The sequence below is a fragment of the Corvus kubaryi genome, unplaced genomic scaffold (assembly GCF_017639235.1).
Source record: "Corvus kubaryi isolate FWS band 111438036 unplaced genomic scaffold, C.kubaryi_AGA036_p1.0 split1-65, whole genome shotgun sequence".
Classification (NCBI taxonomy): Eukaryota; Metazoa; Chordata; class Aves; order Passeriformes; family Corvidae; genus Corvus; species Corvus kubaryi.
Genome location: NW_024582080.1, coordinates 7560643 through 7579643, shown reverse-complemented (window position 1 = coordinate 7579643; position 19001 = coordinate 7560643). Strand labels below are relative to the sequence as shown.

Sequence of the window (19001 nt, the reverse complement as noted above, 5' to 3'; positions counted from 1 at the left end):
TGGTTCCAACTTTAGCCTGTGTGCTTAACCAGCTTTGATACCAACACAGCTCTCAATATCATATTTATTCCTATTTCAACAGATTGTTACCTTTTGCATTAAAATTATTAAATCTGGTATTATAAATAGACATTAATACTATTTTTATCTACACCTGGGCAAATTTTGTGCATATCTGAAAGTTTGCCTGAGGAAATTTCTTCTTAAACCCCTTTGCTTTATGAGGGTCAATGTGGATGTATCAAATGCCAAAAAAAGATGCATAACAGGGATGCTTTTTAAGTATTTGTGGAAAACGATTCAACTTCTTTCCATTGCTTAGGAAGGGAATATGGCATATGATTACTTGAGCTACCATAATCCAGAAATGATTTTGATGTATTTTTTTTCTTATTTTGATGATTTTGAGCAGTAGGATGAGCTTCCTTAAATTTGGGCAAAGATTGTCAATTTAGTGTGGGTCTCTCAAAGTGGTACCTTGTTTTGTAAAAATAAGTCAACTTTGTTTCACTAGATGCATGCCTTTTGTGTATAGAATTAAGTATTTATCACTTAAGCAGTTAGTGATATTTATATTGTGTCAGTTCAGTATATTTAGGAGCATGAGACAGGTGACATCAAAATAAGGGAACAAGCATGTAGCAGACAGCTTGCTTGAAGTCTTGAAAAAGCTGAAGGTTTATATGCTATTTACATGTGTAAGCATTCCACATAAGAGCTACTTTACACTGTCTATTCTTTTAGATACAAATTTTAAAGCTGCAGCTTCTGGTGAAGTTCGTGGTGCTCTGAAAACTGCAAGTGTTGGGAGACTTGAATTGCAATAGATTTACAGATCTACCAAATTGGATAGTGCTACAGCTTCTATTGGTTGTCCTCTGTTCTTACCAAAATTGTTCCAGAATACTGATCTTTGTGGTCAACAATTAGATGAAATGGCATTGGAACATAACATAGTAAGCTTCCTGCCCTTTGCCACCAACATTGAGACTAGCTACGGAAAAAAATAACCATAAAGAGCGAATCCAGTGACCAGTTTTGAGTCATTCTGTGTCTAGACTACTAGATGAAACATGCCTGGAAACTTTCCTTGCTGCTTAGGGCCAGCTGGCACAAAATGGCCTGTTTGTGCTGGTGTGTGCTCACCCACTGAAGCAGAGTCTGCATGCAAACTGTCTATTTGAAGGGTTCTCAAACCTTTTCACTGCTGAATAGTGCCTGGAAATTGGCTGGGAGACTCCGGGTTGATGTGTGCCAAAAGCATGCCAGGGAGTATTTTAACAAATTAGTGGTTGTCTCTCAGTGATGAAGAACGCTTCCTGACCTTGCCTTCCTTTACTTCTCACACTGTTTCTTCCTGTTGAGAGGCTGGTGAAATAAAATAATAAGCAGGAGTAAAAAGAGACACTTTAAAACTTCTCTGTCAAAGCTGCAGTAGCTCTTAGAGCAGCACTGCTTCTCTTTACTCCAGTTTATTGCTTGCTGATATCTCTAGAGGAATGTAGAAAAAGCAAGGAGAGCCTAGCAGGAATGTTAAAAGGGTTTCAGATGTCCTGCTGACTTGGAAGAATTGGATGTTTTGCTGAAAGGTCTCAAAAGGTTCTTCTGTTTTTAAAAAGAATCTATCAAATACTTAATTTAAGTATTTTTCATGGGAGAAGTTTCATGTTGTGATGATAGTTTATTAAAGGGAGGAGTTGTTTCAGGAGTGCAGTGTAAAAGACTGTTTTAAGGAGATAAGTAATTAGGTTATCTAATGTTTTCATAACATGCAGGAAGAGAACCATAGGTTTGGTAGACACTTCTCATTTAGAAGAAATTAATGAAGATAGTGTTTAATTTTAATATACAGTAATTTTTGGTTTGCATTTCTGTTGTGCAAAATGCTTTATTTTACTAAACATTTTTGTTAATTATAAGTCTGTTTGCTCAGCATATTTACTAAATGGGGAATGAGCACAAGTTTCATAGTCTGTCCTTAAAACTTCTTAAAGGTTGTCCCCAATGCCCTCACTTAATCTGTTACAGCTTTATTTTACATGTACACTTTCATCTTGTATTTTTGCAGAGGATGACAAATAGCAGCAGCTCCCCTAGCCTTCTCAATGACAGTGCCAAGCAGTATGCAGGCCATGGTAAGTATGTTTAAAGTAATACATATAAAAGTATGTTTGAAAATTTGAGATTCACTTTCACAAAACTGAGACTTAAGGAAGTGTTAACTTGTTCTCTGATTTTATTTGAGATACAGCAGAACTTTATTTTTTTAACAGTGTATAATGGAAAGCTTAAGTGTTACTGAACTCATAAATTTTTAAGCTTCTCTCTGCTGTGGGGGGAAAAAACTAAAAAAAGTCATTAGCAGTCTTGTCACTTCAAGTGAAATGTTAGTTTGAATATCCACTGTAAAGCACTGATAGCTTAAGCATTTATGTTGCTTCACCATAGTATCCCTTTTTATTATGCTTCTTGGAGAAGTTATTGTGTGAGATTAGTGTACAGGTGTTTTCCCTTAAATTTAGAGTGTGTGGATTTTGTGAAATGTTACATAACTGATGATTTTTAATACCTATAAATGTCACATAACTGATGATTTTTAATAGCTATTTTGTCTTGCAAGCAGTACTTTGCCTCTTATTTTTGCCTTGCTTTAGGAACGTGTTTTATATACGTGGTTTTCAGCTGAAGAAAATGTCTTGATAGTGGAGGCCTACATACTCGCTAAATTATTGTGGAGGGTGTATTGAGCTTTGTAATGGGCTCTTGAGAATCACTGCAGATTATTTCAGCTGTAGCTGTTAAATTAAGTTCTTTAAAGAAGAGGGTATTGCTTCCTTATGGCAAGGATATACATTTAAAGTAAATTTCTGCTTTGAAAATTGCTGTGTAAATTATGCTCTAGAACTACATTTGCATATCTGACCTTGCAGCTAGTCTACTTACTAGGATTATAATTTTTTAAGCATGGTAGTAACTACTGTAAAATGAACTTGCTTGAAAGTCGAAATTTGTGGGTGTTTCTTTGTTTTTTCTTCCTAGTTTATTTCCAGTAGGCTTTGAGTCTGCTACTTTTGTCCCACTGAACAATTAGCTATTCAAGGCAATGGAGGTCTCCAGTTTTAAATGCAGTCAGAGTTTGACTGTGACAGGCCAAATAGTAATGGTGATGCATGTCAAGGAGAGAAACCAGACCAACTTTTGGAAACCACTTTAAATATTGTTGTGTCTCAGATCCTTCCCCCTCTCTCTCCCCCTTGCTCTGCCAAGCCATGCTTCTCTTGTAGAATTGCCCTTTTAGGGAATATTTATTGTTGATCAAATTTAAGATAAATTGTCTTCTAAGAATTTGATGTTGAAGAAAGTGTTTCATCAAAACACCGATGTTTACAGCTGGCAGTCATTGCTAATTTGACAGTTTTAGCCATGCAGTTTTCAGTTGCATCTGTGAATGTTACACAGTTTTTGAAACTTCAACTCTGGAAATGATGAATAGGAACAAAGAAAAGCAATAAAAAGTTATTAATGAAATGCGGACTTTTGCTTGGTTCTGATTTAAATTGGATGTGCAAAACAGTGACAAGACAAGCAAAATCCACATCATTAAGACCTGTTACACAGAAGATTGTTAATTTCAGGTAGCTGGAGATCACATAGGATCCTTTATTCTGGAAAAGGCTTTTTAAGATCAAGTCCAACTGTTACCCCAGCACTGCCAAGTGCACTACTAAAGCTTGTCCCTCAGTACTACATTTACATGATACCCCTAGGGATGGTAACTCATGCACTTGCCAATGCTTGTCAGCCCTTTCAGAGGATCTTCTGGTGAATTAGAAACATTCTAATGTATCATCTACAGGATTAAAAATAACATGCAAATGTAAGAAGCACTTAAAACAGGTTTTCTGATCAGATGAAGGCTGCGAAATGTTAGGTGGACTTTAAATAGTGTCAACAGCAATTAAACTTACTGAATTCTGTTAATGAGCACCATTTCAATTAAGCAGTTGCACAGAATCTAATAAATGCTGTGGGTTTTAGCAGTGTAACTGCTAAACTTAGCTTTGTCAAAAGGATTTTTTCCATACAGATGTAAGTTAAAAAATACAGAGTTTCTTCTAGTAGTGTATATATATATATAACATATTGATTTTACATTGATTTTATAGATCCACTAACTTCACCAAATTCATCCTTGTTTAATGACTTTGCTGCCCTCAGCGTGTCTCAAAGGAGGAAGGTAGGCAACAACTAAATCTTAAGTAGCATATTTATATACGAGTTGACAGGGAAGAAGATATGGAATAACTTGAAATGCTACATGAAATAAGCATTTCTTCTGATGTTACTAGATTTATTTCAATATGTTGCTGCTGATATAAATAAGATCTTACTGCTTCATTTTTGCTACATCAGACTCCTGCTGCTATTAAGAAATACTCCAGGCACTTGTAAACTGAAGTTTATAGAATATGAAATGTAGTATGCAGTCCATTGAATTTGAAAACAAATTATTCTACTAAGGGACATGTGACCTGCAAGCCTTTATGGCAGCAAGTTCAGAATACATTAAGAATCATTCTCCCATTTATTTGTACATTATGTGATAACAATTATAACAGTTTGAAATGCATTTAGTTTAAAAGACACTGTTATCTTTGGGAAGCGAGGGTTTGGGGTTTTTTTCCATCCCTCTAATTTGTATTGAGAAATCTTTCTTTTGCTGAGGGCTAGACAGCGTCTTTAAATACCTTTGACCTGCAGCTGAGCAGCTTGTGGTATTTTCCGGTTACACGCTCAGTGGCTGGAATAGGAGACAAAAGTTTGATTGCACAAGAGTTCCTTCTCATTTTTGTGATCTGTCACTTACCAAACAGACATTATCTTGTTCCAACCAGTTATTAAGTTTTACTTTCACTGATATTAGCCACATTATCCTGAGCTTTCCTGTAGTAAATAATGAAAGCAGGCTACATCAGCATGTTCTGTATTATTCCTGCAGGTGAAGATTGAGCTTAAAGATAATTGCTAGAGTTGGTCCATCGCACTGTTTTTTAAATATAAGTGCTGTTGTAGAACATTAATTTTCTAGTATTATGATGTATCCAAAGTACATGGAATATCTGCATTGCTCTTTTCCTTAATGCCAGTACAGTGCACTGAAAGTCGGATGTAAAGAACTATAAATGTGTTGCTTATCCATTTACAAAGGCTGGTAAAAATGAAAAATAATTGTACATTCCTCCTTAACATAGGCTTTGAGAGCCAATATATACACGTATGTATGTATGTATGTGTGTGTAAACTTGTGCTTATGTGTATGAACCACATGCACCAAAGAAAATAAGCTATGAAACAGAAGTATTGCAGGAATGACCACTGTCTCTAAAAATTACTTCAAAAGTTAAGCAGTATAACGTTTAATTATTGTAAAGCACAAATATCTCAAAGCTCAAATACTAATTCAGAGTGCTTTCTGACTTGGTCCATTTTTTCCTCAAGAAAAAGAAGCAAATTAAGGCACTGGCTGCTAAAATAGTATTAAGAGTAAGTTTTATCTGTGAAATTGATTAACTTGGATTTTTTTTCTAGTTAGCAATTCTGCTATAACTTGCATTAGTTGAAAGAATTTTGTAGTTTTCTTTGCATATTAATAATTTATTTTTTATTATGATTGCTATTTTGTAATGTATGCTTTTATTAAAGGTTGTTAAATTCTAGTAATGGGGGAGTTTTTGTAAAATATTGCTTGAGCTGTGTAAATCTAGGCATCCAGGCTCCCTCTATAGTCAGCAGAGAGAGATGAGTAGCTTAAAGGAACATTTAGGTCACACCGAGAAAAATACTTTGGAAATGACCAGATGTTGGTGATTGCTTTAAGTGAACAAAAATTGATGGCTAAAGTTATGAGAAATTAATTACTGTTTTGTGACTGACCGACTTTTGCTGCCAGTCAATACACTGCAAATAGCCATGGATGTAGTTTTAAAATATTTTTAGTATTTTTTTATTACAATATCCAAATTGTAGTAAGTGATTTCCTTAAAAGCACTAAATGCTTGAGAGCCAGGTGTTTAAAAACCTGCGTGATTCCCCTCTGTGCCATTAACTGGGGTTTGTTTAGAGCTTGAACAATGGGATTTATCAAGCCAGTGCTCAGTGCTTGCTGTATGAAGGGAGCCTTGGTGACTAGTTCAAATGCAGGTGTTTACAACATCTACTGTTTGGAAAAAAATTCTCCATTATCTTACTAAGAGCCCAACTCTAAGGTTTTGTTTGTTCTGAACTAGCTGGCAAAACCAGCATTTCCTTCGTTTATCACTGACTTGGAGGACAGATATAATACAGTCTTGGTAAGTGAATAAAGAACAGTTGCTTTCTTTTAGAAATATCACAATTCTAATTTGTAATATTTTGACATATTAAGTTATTTGGAACTTTATAAAAATAGCATGATTGTATCACGTAAAACTGAATAGTTTCTGTAAAAGCATGTTCTATGTAGTTGTGTTAAGCAAGTTCATTGATTGTCTCTTGATATTTCTGATCATGTTATGCTGGCAGCCCTTTAACAATGGGCAAGCCATATAGAGAATATTTGATATCAATAAAATACTAAGGATAAGTTGATGATTGTAATTCTGAATATCCTTTTTAATTAGACAGCATTTTTGAAACTAGTTAGTATGACTGAGCTATTTATTTTGCTTTTGATTATTTGATATTTAGAGATATTCTGCTTTGTTTAAAAAGTAAACATAGTCCTTGAATTTTTATGAACATTCTTGAGGTAATTATCTCTGTTTAGAAATTATTAAACTGCATTTCAATTTTAGATTTCAGGAAAGCTAAGATTACTATTTAAAGACATTTTTATAGGATACTTAAAATGAAATCAAAGGAGCTAAGTATTTCTGTAGATGGAGCCTTGGTGGAGGTTCTGTCAACTGTAAAACCTTCTGGATTTACTGTCCGGTTGTTGTAACTCCACATGCAGTAAGACAAGCAACCTTAAAGTGAATTTCCTATAAGAGATTTTTAGGTAAGTATTAATCTACAATGCACAAATAGGATTTGTGAAGCATGGAACAAAAGCTAGAGTTAGTAATAGACTAACACACTTTCCCAAGAATAATGTCATGCTTATTTAATTTTTTCTTCAAGTACATGTTATGCTTGTTAAAAATAGGATGGCATTCTGAACTTGAACTTCTTGGGTGTTTTTCCTAAATTGACTTCAGCCATTATCTAGAAAAGTGCTCCTCTCTAAACCTGAAATGATCTGTCTGGAAAAATTCTTGCTTTCCTTTTGGTGGTTCTGGTAAACAGTTCATAAAAGCTTGTGTGACATAACTGTTCAGAATCTGCTGCCAGGGACATGACAACTTAATGCACCAAGAAGAAAATATATTATGAAACTTTTGTTTAAATTTGTTCTGAGACTGTTGCCACCAATCCAGGCTAAAAGGTTCCTGTACTTGTCACTGGTCAGCCTTACAAGGTAGTGAAAAGCATTTATTTTTACATTTTACTTTGTTTTTTCATACCTTCAATCCTCATGAAAACTGAACTCTTACAAAAAGTTTCTAACACTGACTTATTTCCATTTCATTTTTTTAATTGTTCGGTCACACCTAGAGGAGGTCCATTAAGGTGAGAGTAACTTCAGTTCCCAGGCTGCAAGGGGTGAACTAATTGCTGTACTGAACAACTTCAAATACAATTTTAATGCTGCTGTTTATGTGTTTTGAAGGCTTTTTTTTCTAGAATGCCTTCCATTATTTTAGGTGAATAAAGGCAAGGTCAAAAACTCTAGATTAGAAAGGAAAGTATAGGAGAGATTATCTGAACTAAAGTTCACCCCAAACAGGGTGCAGCTGTTCAGTGCCTACTGCGGAGACTTACAGCAAGTGAGACTGGACAGCAGACTTAATTAATTTACTTTGATCGGCAGTAATAAATGTGCATAGAAAATTATTTGAAACAAAAGATTACCTGTAAGCCTAGTCTGCATAAATGCAAGCTTTTTAATGAGGATGAGAAAAGCTTGACCTCTCAAGTTAAAAGAAACCAATAATTTCAAGTCCTTTGGATATTAAATTCTTAAGACTTAAATGGTTACTATTTTGTTTTTGAGTGTCCTGCCTTTCATCTAGTTTTGTTGCCTCTTGGGAAGCTGTATTTCTCTCCAGCTTCCTGTTTCCAGCTCTATCTTGACACCTCTGATACCTGATCGTTATCTAGTTCAGTGGTGTTCATTAAAAAGCCCTGTGTGCCATATTTGGTCTTGCTGAATGTACTTTTAATGAAAATGTGTCGAGACAGTTTTCACCTTTCAGAGCCTCCTGCATACAATCTGAGAAGCACAAATCATGTTCTGATAAGTTGAGGGGTAATGATCAAGCATCATGTCACTGTGCTGTGAGAGACAGAATTATGGCTTCACAAACTGTATAATGTACCTGGGCTAAATTTATATTTCAAACCTGAATTTTTCCTTCTGGGATTTATGCACCCATACTGCAATAGTAAAACATTAGTGGATAAGTTATGCTAAAAAAAGTTGTTGCAGCAGTGCAGAAAGACTATGCTTTTTGGGAAAACTACTGTTTGTAGGTAGTATTGTGGTCTAAAATGTGTTACAAGGATATAATATAATCTAATTTACTTTACATTTTTCCTTGGAATAGATAGTTATTGGAATTGTTCCTTGGTTGTTTGCTCTTGCTATTTTAGTTATTACTACTTAGATAAATGTATTTTTCACTTCAAACTGTGACATGAGAGAATATATTATTTGCTTTTTTTGTGCATTAGTGATCATTGTGATACATAAATCAAATTATAAAAGCATTTCCCTTTAGAAATATGTAACGCTTTTACATTTTGTTGCCTCATCCTTTTCTGTATTTGAAGTCAAATAACTTCAAATGCAACTGATATGTGAGATGCTTTTGCTTATGTTTACAAGCTTTGTTTGATTCTTTCTATGCCAAGGCGTATGTAGTCTTCAAGAATGATCTGCAGTAAAATAATTAAAAACTTTTTAAACTTGTGCACACATTAGTTGAAGACGCTGTACAAATATTTAAAGCAGCTAGAAAATATACCACTTTGGGGAAATCATATGCTTATTAAAGACCAGAGTAAAAACTGCATCAGTTTTTAACCCTCTTACCTATATATTTGGTAACTGTGCATTGTTTTCCCACTTTTTTGCTAAGTAATACAAAAATTTGTCCTAGAAATGTAAAAGAAACATTTAAACCTGACAAAAACCTGTGTTTTGCTCATAGTGTTCATTTAGCAATGGAATTTTTGAAAGTACATCATGGGGTGGTGGTTGTCTGACAAGTCTGCACTACAGTTAGAACTATCTGCTTTAATGGTAGTAGAAAAAAGTTTGGTTTTCCACCAGTTTACATCAATTCAACAAGTGATATGAATTTCTTAGTAAAGAACTTTGTTGGTAAAACTACATCCATGCCAGGATTTAAAGTTGTGGTTGTAGTTCATATCTCATCCCAATCTAGTTAGACTGCAGAATTTGTGAGAAGATTTGATATGTCAGTTTTCCTGCTTCTGAACTCTTCAAGATTTTCATGTCTTCAGCATATATGCTCACGAAATAAACCTTTTTAGTACGTTCACCTGAAAAGTTTCCCTTAGCTATGGTTTAAAATGCATGATAGAGTGCCTGATCTATTGCATGTCTTACTCTAAAATTTGCTTAAACCAAGAATTTTTTTTTTTTTTTTGCAATGGTTGGATGTGTTGCTCTGGAATAAGACATATTTCAATGCCAAATGGCACACTTAAGTTTTCTTTGGGTAGAAGAATCCTTCTTGTTTCTCTCTGTATGATACTTTTGAGCTAGTGGAATTCTGTCCCCAGCCAAACCCAAGTTTTCATAAGCAATCTGGATGGAAGGGTGGCTAGTCTGTTAAATGCATCTAATCTCCATATATAGTATTGGAAACTTCAAAATTATAAACATATAAGCATTATAAATGTTAGCATAGTCTTCTTTCTTTCATAAGGGAAAAAACCCTCCACCCAACAACAAATACCTGCCAACCACACAATTATTTTTAAGCTGTTGACCAAGCTCCTATTCAATTTTTTTGTGGATATCAAAAATTAAAAAATTGGTTCCAACCTTCAGAAGCTGAAATACAAAAAAACATGTGGTCTGCATGTCTACCCGTGGGAGATTGTAATAAAAAAGGAAAAGTAGTAGTAAGTACCAAGGTAGTTTGATTCACAATTAACCCAATCCGTGTGAAGGGATTTTGCAGCTTTATTGACTACAAAACTTAACTTTTAAGTTAAACTTAAAAGACAGCTTTTCTTTTTCATATTTCCATCTTACAAATCTGTTAGGATATTCTTGTTGACCATAACTAATGTTCAGATGTAACACTTTACTGTGTATTACTGAACACAGTTACAGAGTTGTATTCATAATTAAGGTGCTTCTTGGTCGATTGTGCCTGTATAGGGGCTCAGTAGTAACATATAGAAGTTCATCTCCATGGCTGGGTGTTTCAAGTACTGTCTTACTCCAGCTAATCAGCTATGATCGTTGGGTGAAAATAGCAATAATGACACCAAGAACTTCTATTTTGGTTTTAGTTTTAAAGGCATAATAAAACAGAAATTGGTTCTTTTACAGTAAACTGAGTGTTTAACCTCTTTTTCCAATGGTCTCTCTGCTATTAATTTTTAAAAAAATGAAGTCTTCCAAAAGTCAGCATTGAAATTTAAAATTGTGTATCTCACTTTAATTTTGGTTTCAGTAGTACAAGGGAAGTGTGAGTTTGTATAGCTGATCTTTTCTGTCTGATGATGTAATATTTTTTTGTTGTTTGTATGTGCAGATACAGTCAACTCAATGTGCAACAGTTGAGCCCTAGCTAATGCTACTGTGATACCTTTTAGCTATAGTAATTTAAGGTAATGCTGCTTCATTTAGCCTGCGATGGAGAAGGCTTAAGATCGCTTCTGTTTGGTTTGGTAGTAGAAGCATATAGACAGCATTACCATAGCTCAGACTCTCCACAGACTTTGAAAGACTAGAGCCTGCTTATGTTTTTGTATGCCAGATTTCACTGGGTATGTTTTGGTACTAACAAGGTCTTGTAAATCTGAAATTCAAAACCTGCTAGAGCTAAACGCATTTTAAGGAACAGAAATGTAATTTGGGACCTTAATGATCCCGAAAAAAATTGAGTTGCAGATCTTCAGTAGAAGAAAACTTTTCAATTGTATAGTTTTTCAGCTTATCTAGACTTAAATACTACGTGAAAGTTATTAGATGGGGAAGTCTTTACAGTTTGAATGTTTGTAAATATTTTCTTGTTTCAATGTATTCTTCTAGGATAGCCATGGAACATCTTACACTAGAGGTCAGTTTAATCCTGAATTTAAAAAAGGAAGTGTGATACTGCCTGCTGTTCTTGAAACAGGAGGAGCTAGGGGCAAAGACACTGTTATAGCAAATAGTAGGAAGAAAATAGACTTGCTGAACACTCTCCCAAAGTTCTTGTTGAATGAGTGAGAACCAAGTAATTAAGCCGACTTGAGGAATACATTCTAGCATGGGCTAGTGAAGTTAATAATCGTTAATAGTGTTCTCATGTGAAGATGCTACTTAGGAAGAACTTGTTTTTGGAATGGGTTTCTTTTGTTTCAAGTGTAATGTTTTTCAGACTTTAGGGGTTTATCTTTCCTAATAATTGTGTCAACCAGTAGGTCCCTATCATTAGTTGCTGGCAGCAGCTTGGTTCTGCAGGGCAAGGGTTATAATTATTAGCTACAGTTGAAAATGCTTACCCTTCTCACCCTGGGGGAAGCTAAGCTGTTGCTAGCAATTAAAGATGGTTAGCTGTTCCCTGCCTCATGTAAACATTTGCAGCCAGTAATTACTATATCTGAACAGTTTTTTTACCTCATGGAAGGACTGTAGGGATGGCAAAAAAGCAATTGTTTTTGTAAGCATCCAAGAGAAATTGTCCCCAAGCATAAAAGTTTGGTTTATTAGTCCAGATCATCATGCCCTCTGTGTTTTAGGTAGATGTATTTACATGTTCATATATATACATATATGTGCATATATAAGTTCAGAAATAATCAGTGGTTGATGAGTTCTTGCTCATTTTAAGGTGAACTGTTTTGTGTTGCTTTATTTCCTACTTTGTGTAGAGGTCAAGGATGTAGCAAAGTTGATACACTTAAACTTCTCAAACTTCTCTATTTGCTTTCCCTTCTGTTGCATCTTTCCTCTTGGCAGATACTGTTTTCTGATATGTGTTAAATTCAGATTCCATTTTGCTCACTGAGAACTAGTGTTATTTAGAATGACTTTGGTGCAAATAGACTAAAGTTTATTTCCAAATGTTAATATTGTATATTCCATCTTCTAATGTTTGTCTAAATAATGAAATCTTGTCCTAGTAATCCCCTAGTGTTTTATGATGGGTAATGAAAGTAAAAATTTTATTTTGGTCTCATCCAGTTTTTAATTTCATTTTTTAATACAAGTAGGCCAAAAACTACTGGAACATGAACTCATATTGTCTTTATGTTGCTTTAGGGTTTAGAATTAACCATTTTTTGCCTCCCAGCTATCAGTATGGTCCTTCATAAGGCCTAAAATACAGTTTCATCCTGTTGTCTGGAATCTGAACCAAAATAGCCTTCTTCCAGATTGGCTCATTTCCTCCTTCATTTTGGTTCTCCTTTTTTAAATATTTGTAGACAAAAGCAAAACCAGTTATTATGGAAGATTAGAAGAACCCTTTATGAATGGAAGTATGTTTGGGCACTGGGTTATAGTCCAGTAGTCTGAGGCAGACTGTGCCCCTGCACTTGGTAGAGCAGGGAGAGATGGAAAGCTTCCATGGAAACTGTTACTCTTCATTGTGCTATTTCCAATAGTTGGCCTAAGAGAAATACATACTGTATTCAAACCCTGCCCTGAAGTCAAATCTTGCTCGAATGTCTAGCTTCTCAGACCTTACAGCTTTGCAGGTTAGGATTTTAGTAGTCTTTCTGATTTACTGAAATAAGTTGCCCAATAGTTGAGTGTTTCTCCAAATAAAGAGCCGATACTTAGATTTACCATGATCAGGTGTGTGTTTGAACTGCAGGAGGACTTTGTGCTACCCATCACAGATTTCTAATTGGTATGGTAAAATTCAGTCTTGTTGATTGTTACTAAGGTTGGTTAACTCCTCCATGAAGTTTATTGCCTTTGGTAGTTCATAGTCCATGTTGGTATCTTTGGGGTTTTTTTGTTGTGTTGTTTGTGGGTTTTGTGGGGTTTTTTGGAGGAGTTGGTTTGTTTGGGTTTTTTAGGCAAATGAGGTACTGTTGACTCTACTGAGTCTTAATTCTTTCCAAAGCTTTCAGTCTAAAAGGCTTCCGGGAAGTAGAGGAGAGAATCTATTTAGGTTTTGTTTTTGCAGCCATTTTATGGTAGTTATGTCCTGTGTTTTACAAATTGTTTCTGTGTGAGTGGGAAGTCTTCTCCAGTTAGATTCTTGCCTTGTTTCCTGAGGAATAATTTCTAAAATTTGTGTGAAGGTACATGTTGCTAAGATTTCTAAGGTGCTAGGTGAAGTAGGTATCTGAATAAAGGTAAGTTAAGCTTTGATTACATAGAGTGATCTTTATCCAGATGATAGTTGCACTGTCACATAAAAATGCCCACACAAAACCCCACAGCAAAAGAAAACCAGCCAACCCCTGCAGTTTGATCCAGTCATTGATAAAATTGGTATAAAAGGTCTGAATATGCATAGATGCTAAAATATTTCTTTTGATGATATTTACTATTTAGGTAGATACGCATAGGTTTGAAAGCACAGAGAAATCTGGAAAACTTCTGTACTTTACCTGTTTGAAAGTATTTAACAGATTTTCTTTTTTACAGTGTGCCTTTTGAATTTAATGTTCATATTATTCTCTATAAATAGTTCCATTTGTAGAGATCACTGCCAATGTAATAGAAATGTCACTGTTAATGAAGTGCAAGTAATTCCTGCATGTTAACTTCCTTAAATGTGTATTTTCTCAATTTTATGACAGTTCCTAATGCATTTGTCGTATTAATTCTTGTCTGTTTTCACTTAAGACGGTAGCTGAAGTTATTTTTTTTAAACATTAACCTGAGAGAAATATTTTCCCCTGAGTTCTGCTGCAATTGGCTACTCAGTTCCACCTGATTTTTAAAAGCAAATTTTCAGGAGATAAATCATGGCAAATTTGAATTTAAAATTTGTTTGGTAGAAATTTCAAGGGAGGTGTTCATTACTATGATGTGATTGAAGGTATCTGTTTTGAAAATATGGATTTTTTTTTTTTTTAAACAATTCCTTATTTGTACAGAATTCCCAAATTTATGTCCATTTCTTAGTGGCTGACTCATGATGGATGGTTTTGCTTACAAATAATTAGTAGTCCCTGAAGTTTTATTTTCTTTTTTGGTGTTTTTTTTTTTTAAGCATTGTTTATTATAACCATAGTCAGGATTGAAAGGAAACAGTCTCAGTTAAATTTTACTTGCAAATTGTTTCCTATTCCACCAATCCAGAATCATATCACAGTGTAATACCTATTTTAGTGTAGCTTTAGATGAGGGTTGTTAGGAGTGGCCTGGTTTCTCTCCTTCTTTTTCATAGCCCAGGAAGTATCGACTGGGGATGCTGGATGAGAGGATAGTTCCGGTGGGATCAAAAGCAAGAAAATCAAAGAACCCTATTGGCTGTCTGGCTGACAGGTGTAAAACAGGAGTACCCATCAATATGGTTTGGTGGAACAGAGTCACAGAAAACAATTTACAGGTAAAATTATTTTTTACTAGTCACTTTTTCAGTATTTTGGATGTTTTATTTTAAATTTTGGGAAATGTTAGAAACAGTTACTCTATGAGTTAAGATCAAATCAAATATTTATTTCACAAAATAGGTGTAGTGGCCATTTAAGAGTGTGATTTGGAGATGCTGTCTTCACCCATTGCTGAGCTATGTACTTTACTTGATTTTCGTATAATCTGAAGAAAAGGAGCAAAAGTAATCATTTAATGTATTCTAAAAGCAAACAACCACAACCTTTAATTCTCATCCTAGGAAGTTTTCTACTGGTAAAATTAGTGATTGTTGTTAAAATGATTGACACAATGCAAATAGATGCCCTCAGTATGCAATTTGAAGACATTACTGCCATGATCAGGAAGTGTAAATTCTTAATTTTTCTGTTGGGATGGTTTATATTTCTCAACTTGTTTGAGAAATATATGCAACTCTTACCATCATTTTACTTTATTCCTGAATCTTCTTCAGCTCTGTAAGAGGGGTTGGTACAGCTGGATTTTAATCTCTTTACTGAAGTAGCAGGTAATCCTTGGGATAACAATGAAGGATAATTATAGTCTGGGATGAATCTACTTCTTGTCCCCTAAAATGGAGTTTAGATGGAAATATTACAGTGGTTGGGACTGCACCACTGCTGCTAATACTGTTTTCACTTATGTAGTGCTTTTGATTCCTCAGAGACTGTTATTTTTGTCTTCCTATGAGGGTTATGTTATTTTTGGTACTTTCTAAGTGAATGAAATGGGTACATTGACAACAGACTTACAACTAGAACTTGTGGAACTTTAAGATTTTCTTTCAGTTCACTAAATTTCTGCCATTTAGGGGCCAGCATGATGCTTGTATGAGCTCCTTTCCACACTGATACTAGTTTTACGTTATTTGATGTTTGGATGTCTCTGTGTTACTGAAATGGGCAGTCATGAGCAGCATGATGTAGGCAAACTGATGCTACATTGTTTAGGGACAGTTGGACCATCAGTCTATCTTGGCCCTTTTGCTGCTGGGGAAGCAGCACAGCCACTCATGGAGAAAAGATGAAGCTTAAAGGAAACATTGGTAGAAGGACCAGGTAAGCTTGAAGGACAATGGTGAGAGCCTGTGAAGCAGTACTATTTTGAAGGGAGAGATGATTGACAAACTGAATTTATCATGTGTATCTAATAGTGTAAGCCATAATTAAAGACAGTTGTTCTGAGAAGACAGAATCAGAAAATTTGTCTTAAGTTTTCAGGTGGGCATTAGAGGGTGAGAAAAGTCCCCTTTGCACTCCTGTCCTTTGTTGTTTTCTTGCTGTACAGTGATGCAACAAGCTTTGTTGTTAATCTACTCCATTTAGATTAGAAGCAAAAGAACTTAATGCTTCTGGAGGCTGGAGAGGCAGTAGCCTGAAACTTGAAGCTTCTTGCCAGGAGCAGTTGTCTTCTCAGTACCTGTGCACTCTGAAGTAGCATTCAAAGTGTGGCAAAGGGAAGGAAGCTTAAGGTCCCCATGCTGTCTGAGGTTGGTGCTGTTTGGGATTGGCTGCAGAGCACATCTCTTTTGAAGAGTGCAGTTCCAGGCTCCTTTATTGCAGCAGAGTCCCAGCTACAGAATTGATTTAAAGTACATGCAGCGTAAGATTTTTGTATTGCATGATGCAATTGCATAGCTTCCCATGGAGACGTGGGCTTTAGCGAAGCATGTATATGCACATGTGGTGCAAACACAAACAGAAGGATGTGCCAGCCATAATAAATAGAATTGGAGGAGAAACAGGAGGGATTGAAGAGAAACTGTGGAGTCTGGCAAGACTGAAGAAGGAAGGGTGTTAGAACTTGCTTTGTAAAATAATTTAACTGTTACTCCTGCATGGCTATGAATTTATAATCTGGATCTGTTTTAAGTATGGTGTTACACTGACATGATTAAATGTGAAGTCTGCAGAGTGAATTGTACTCTGGGTTGTGCATTAAAAAAGAAAAAAAACCCAAACCAGAGATTGTTTTATAGTGATGTATCCTACCTTACATTAGGAAGTGTCCTGAGCTACCATACTACCACATGATACATATTATAATAGCAAATGGTAATTCTCCTTAAAATAGTAGGAATAGGTATGTTTTAGTTACACAGATCACTTCTTATTCACCATCAATAACTGATTGTTTGTTTCCTGAGCAAAAAATAATCAGAGAAAAAGAAAATTTTCAAATATGTTGCATTAGGAGCATGGACTTCTAAAACTTTAGATGTTTTTACAGTACTTTGAAGGATTTTGTTAAGGAAATGTGAAAATATTCCAAATCTTTTAAAGTTTGCTTTTTAGTGAGATCTACTTGCCAGTTGTAACAAGACTTTGCTAGTAGTTTTGTCTGAGCCTGTGTTCTGGTTTATAAACCAATAAATCTTTAGCCAACAAATTTTACCCAGTTTTAAAGAAATTGACTCTTAATTCTTCTGCAAGAGCAGTAGAGCAATATAACTAATAATGTTGGCAAATTGAAATTTCTTAGAGCCTATTGTTGGAGTGATGTGATGATTTGTCACAGTAATTATAATGTAGCATGTTACATCAATTCAGTGGTGGGAGAGAAAGATTTGCTTTGAAGTCGTTGGCGACCTCCAGTATCTTCTGGGTTGCTCTGACATCACGAAATGCATCCTTTCCTGATGTCATGGCTCTCAAGGAAATCTTGGAGGAATTGCAACAATGCTCTGTGAAGTGAATCTCCTCATATAATCTCCTCATACCTGCCCATTAAAAAACAACAAAGAAACCCCAAAACCCAACAGCAACAAAATAACAACATATTAAGCTCAAGAAAGACTTCTGCATGTTTCTGTGTTCCTAAGAGATATTATGAAAACTATGCCAAAAATAGACTGGTAAAGGAGTGCTCTGCTTTATAACATGGATGTGGGTTAGTGATGGTTTTCTGTAACCATTACATGATTATGTAATTTGGGATGTCAGAACAGATCAGCATGAATTTGGAAGTGAGGGAGAACATAAAAAGAGAACAAAGAGTCTTGTATCCAGTTTCTAGCATGCTAAGTACATTAGCACATCCTTCTGAAATCAAATGAGATTAGCCTACTTTTGGAGTTAGGTAGCTGGCTTTGGGCTTTGGTTGAATGTGGGACCAGAACCAATCTAATGAAGTAGCATTACACCCTCTGAGACTGATGTGGTGTTGCTGCGGCTGCTGCTGTACAGCTGCATGCTGTCTTGAGAGATGCTGAATGAGAAATGAGAGAGAGAGAAGGGTGGTATCCAGTGTTCTTGTGGGATCCCTGTGTGACTTTCCAAAGGCTTCATAACTTGTATGTCCCTGTGTTCCAGCTCACTTCTGTACTTAAAGGCACTTTGAGGATTCATTATTAGTTACTGCAGCAGTGGGACCTTACAAGTTTACCACTCAGGAGTGTAAAGACATATCATATGTATCGAAATTGATAGTTGATGAAACAGGAATTTTGATTTTATTTCTGGATTACAGAAATCTGTTATGTGCAACTCCTCAACATACAGTAATGCTACATGCGGCTGTGTAGTCCTTCCAGTGATGGTCTTCAGCTTAGCTCCTTGGCTTGCTCTTTACTTTCATCTGTACCTTCTTTTAAGGAGCCTTGAATTGTTTTGGGTTTGGTGTTTTTTTGGTTTTTTTTTTTTTGTGGTAGTCACGGAATATTTTGGTTATTCCCCTCCATGCTATATTTTATTTCCTTTCATACCTGGAAAAGCACCAGACAAATTCTGAGCTGACTGGTGACGCAAATGAGTTAATAGTCCTGTCCTCCTTTTGTACTTTTGTGGTTCCATCCTTAGTAATTGCATCATGGCTAAATTCAGCCCTCATTTGGACTGTATTTATATGTGTCTTATAAAGTTTTTTTCACTCTGATGTACAGAAGTATAGGAATTGTTTTTGTAAGTGGAACTGGGCGGACTCAGTTTTGTGGACAGTCTTTGGAAGTTTCTTTGCAAAGCTGACTGAAAAGAGGCATGGACATAAAGAATCTGAAAATAGGGTATTTTGATGAAATTTATTCACTGAATCATTCTGAGAATGCATGATGTAGGTATTCAGGTAATAATTAGGGAAGTAGCTTCACTGTTTTAGTTTGACAGCATTTTTATTAATA

The 19001-nt window shown here is 35.4% G+C and overlaps 1 protein-coding gene across 7 annotated transcripts in view; it reads left to right on the top strand.

Annotated features, from left to right (window-relative positions):
• Positions 1-19001, top strand: part of PAN3 (poly(A) specific ribonuclease subunit PAN3) — a 96934-nt gene that overhangs the window by 19599 nt on the left and 58334 nt on the right. For 4 of the 7 annotated variants that reach the window (XM_042014181.1, XM_042014185.1, XM_042014179.1 and 1 more), the window contains exons 3-6: positions 2069-2135; positions 4167-4237; positions 6288-6350; positions 14682-14843. In XM_042014181.1, coding sequence (XP_041870115.1) covers positions 2069-2135; positions 4167-4237; positions 6288-6350; positions 14682-14843 — 363 coding nt within the window. Of the gene's footprint in view, positions 1-2068; positions 2136-4166; positions 4238-6287; positions 6351-6925; positions 7040-14681; positions 14844-19001 lie in introns of those variants that run through there. The other 3 variants (XM_042014182.1, XM_042014186.1, XM_042014184.1) reach the window with 3 other exon arrangements.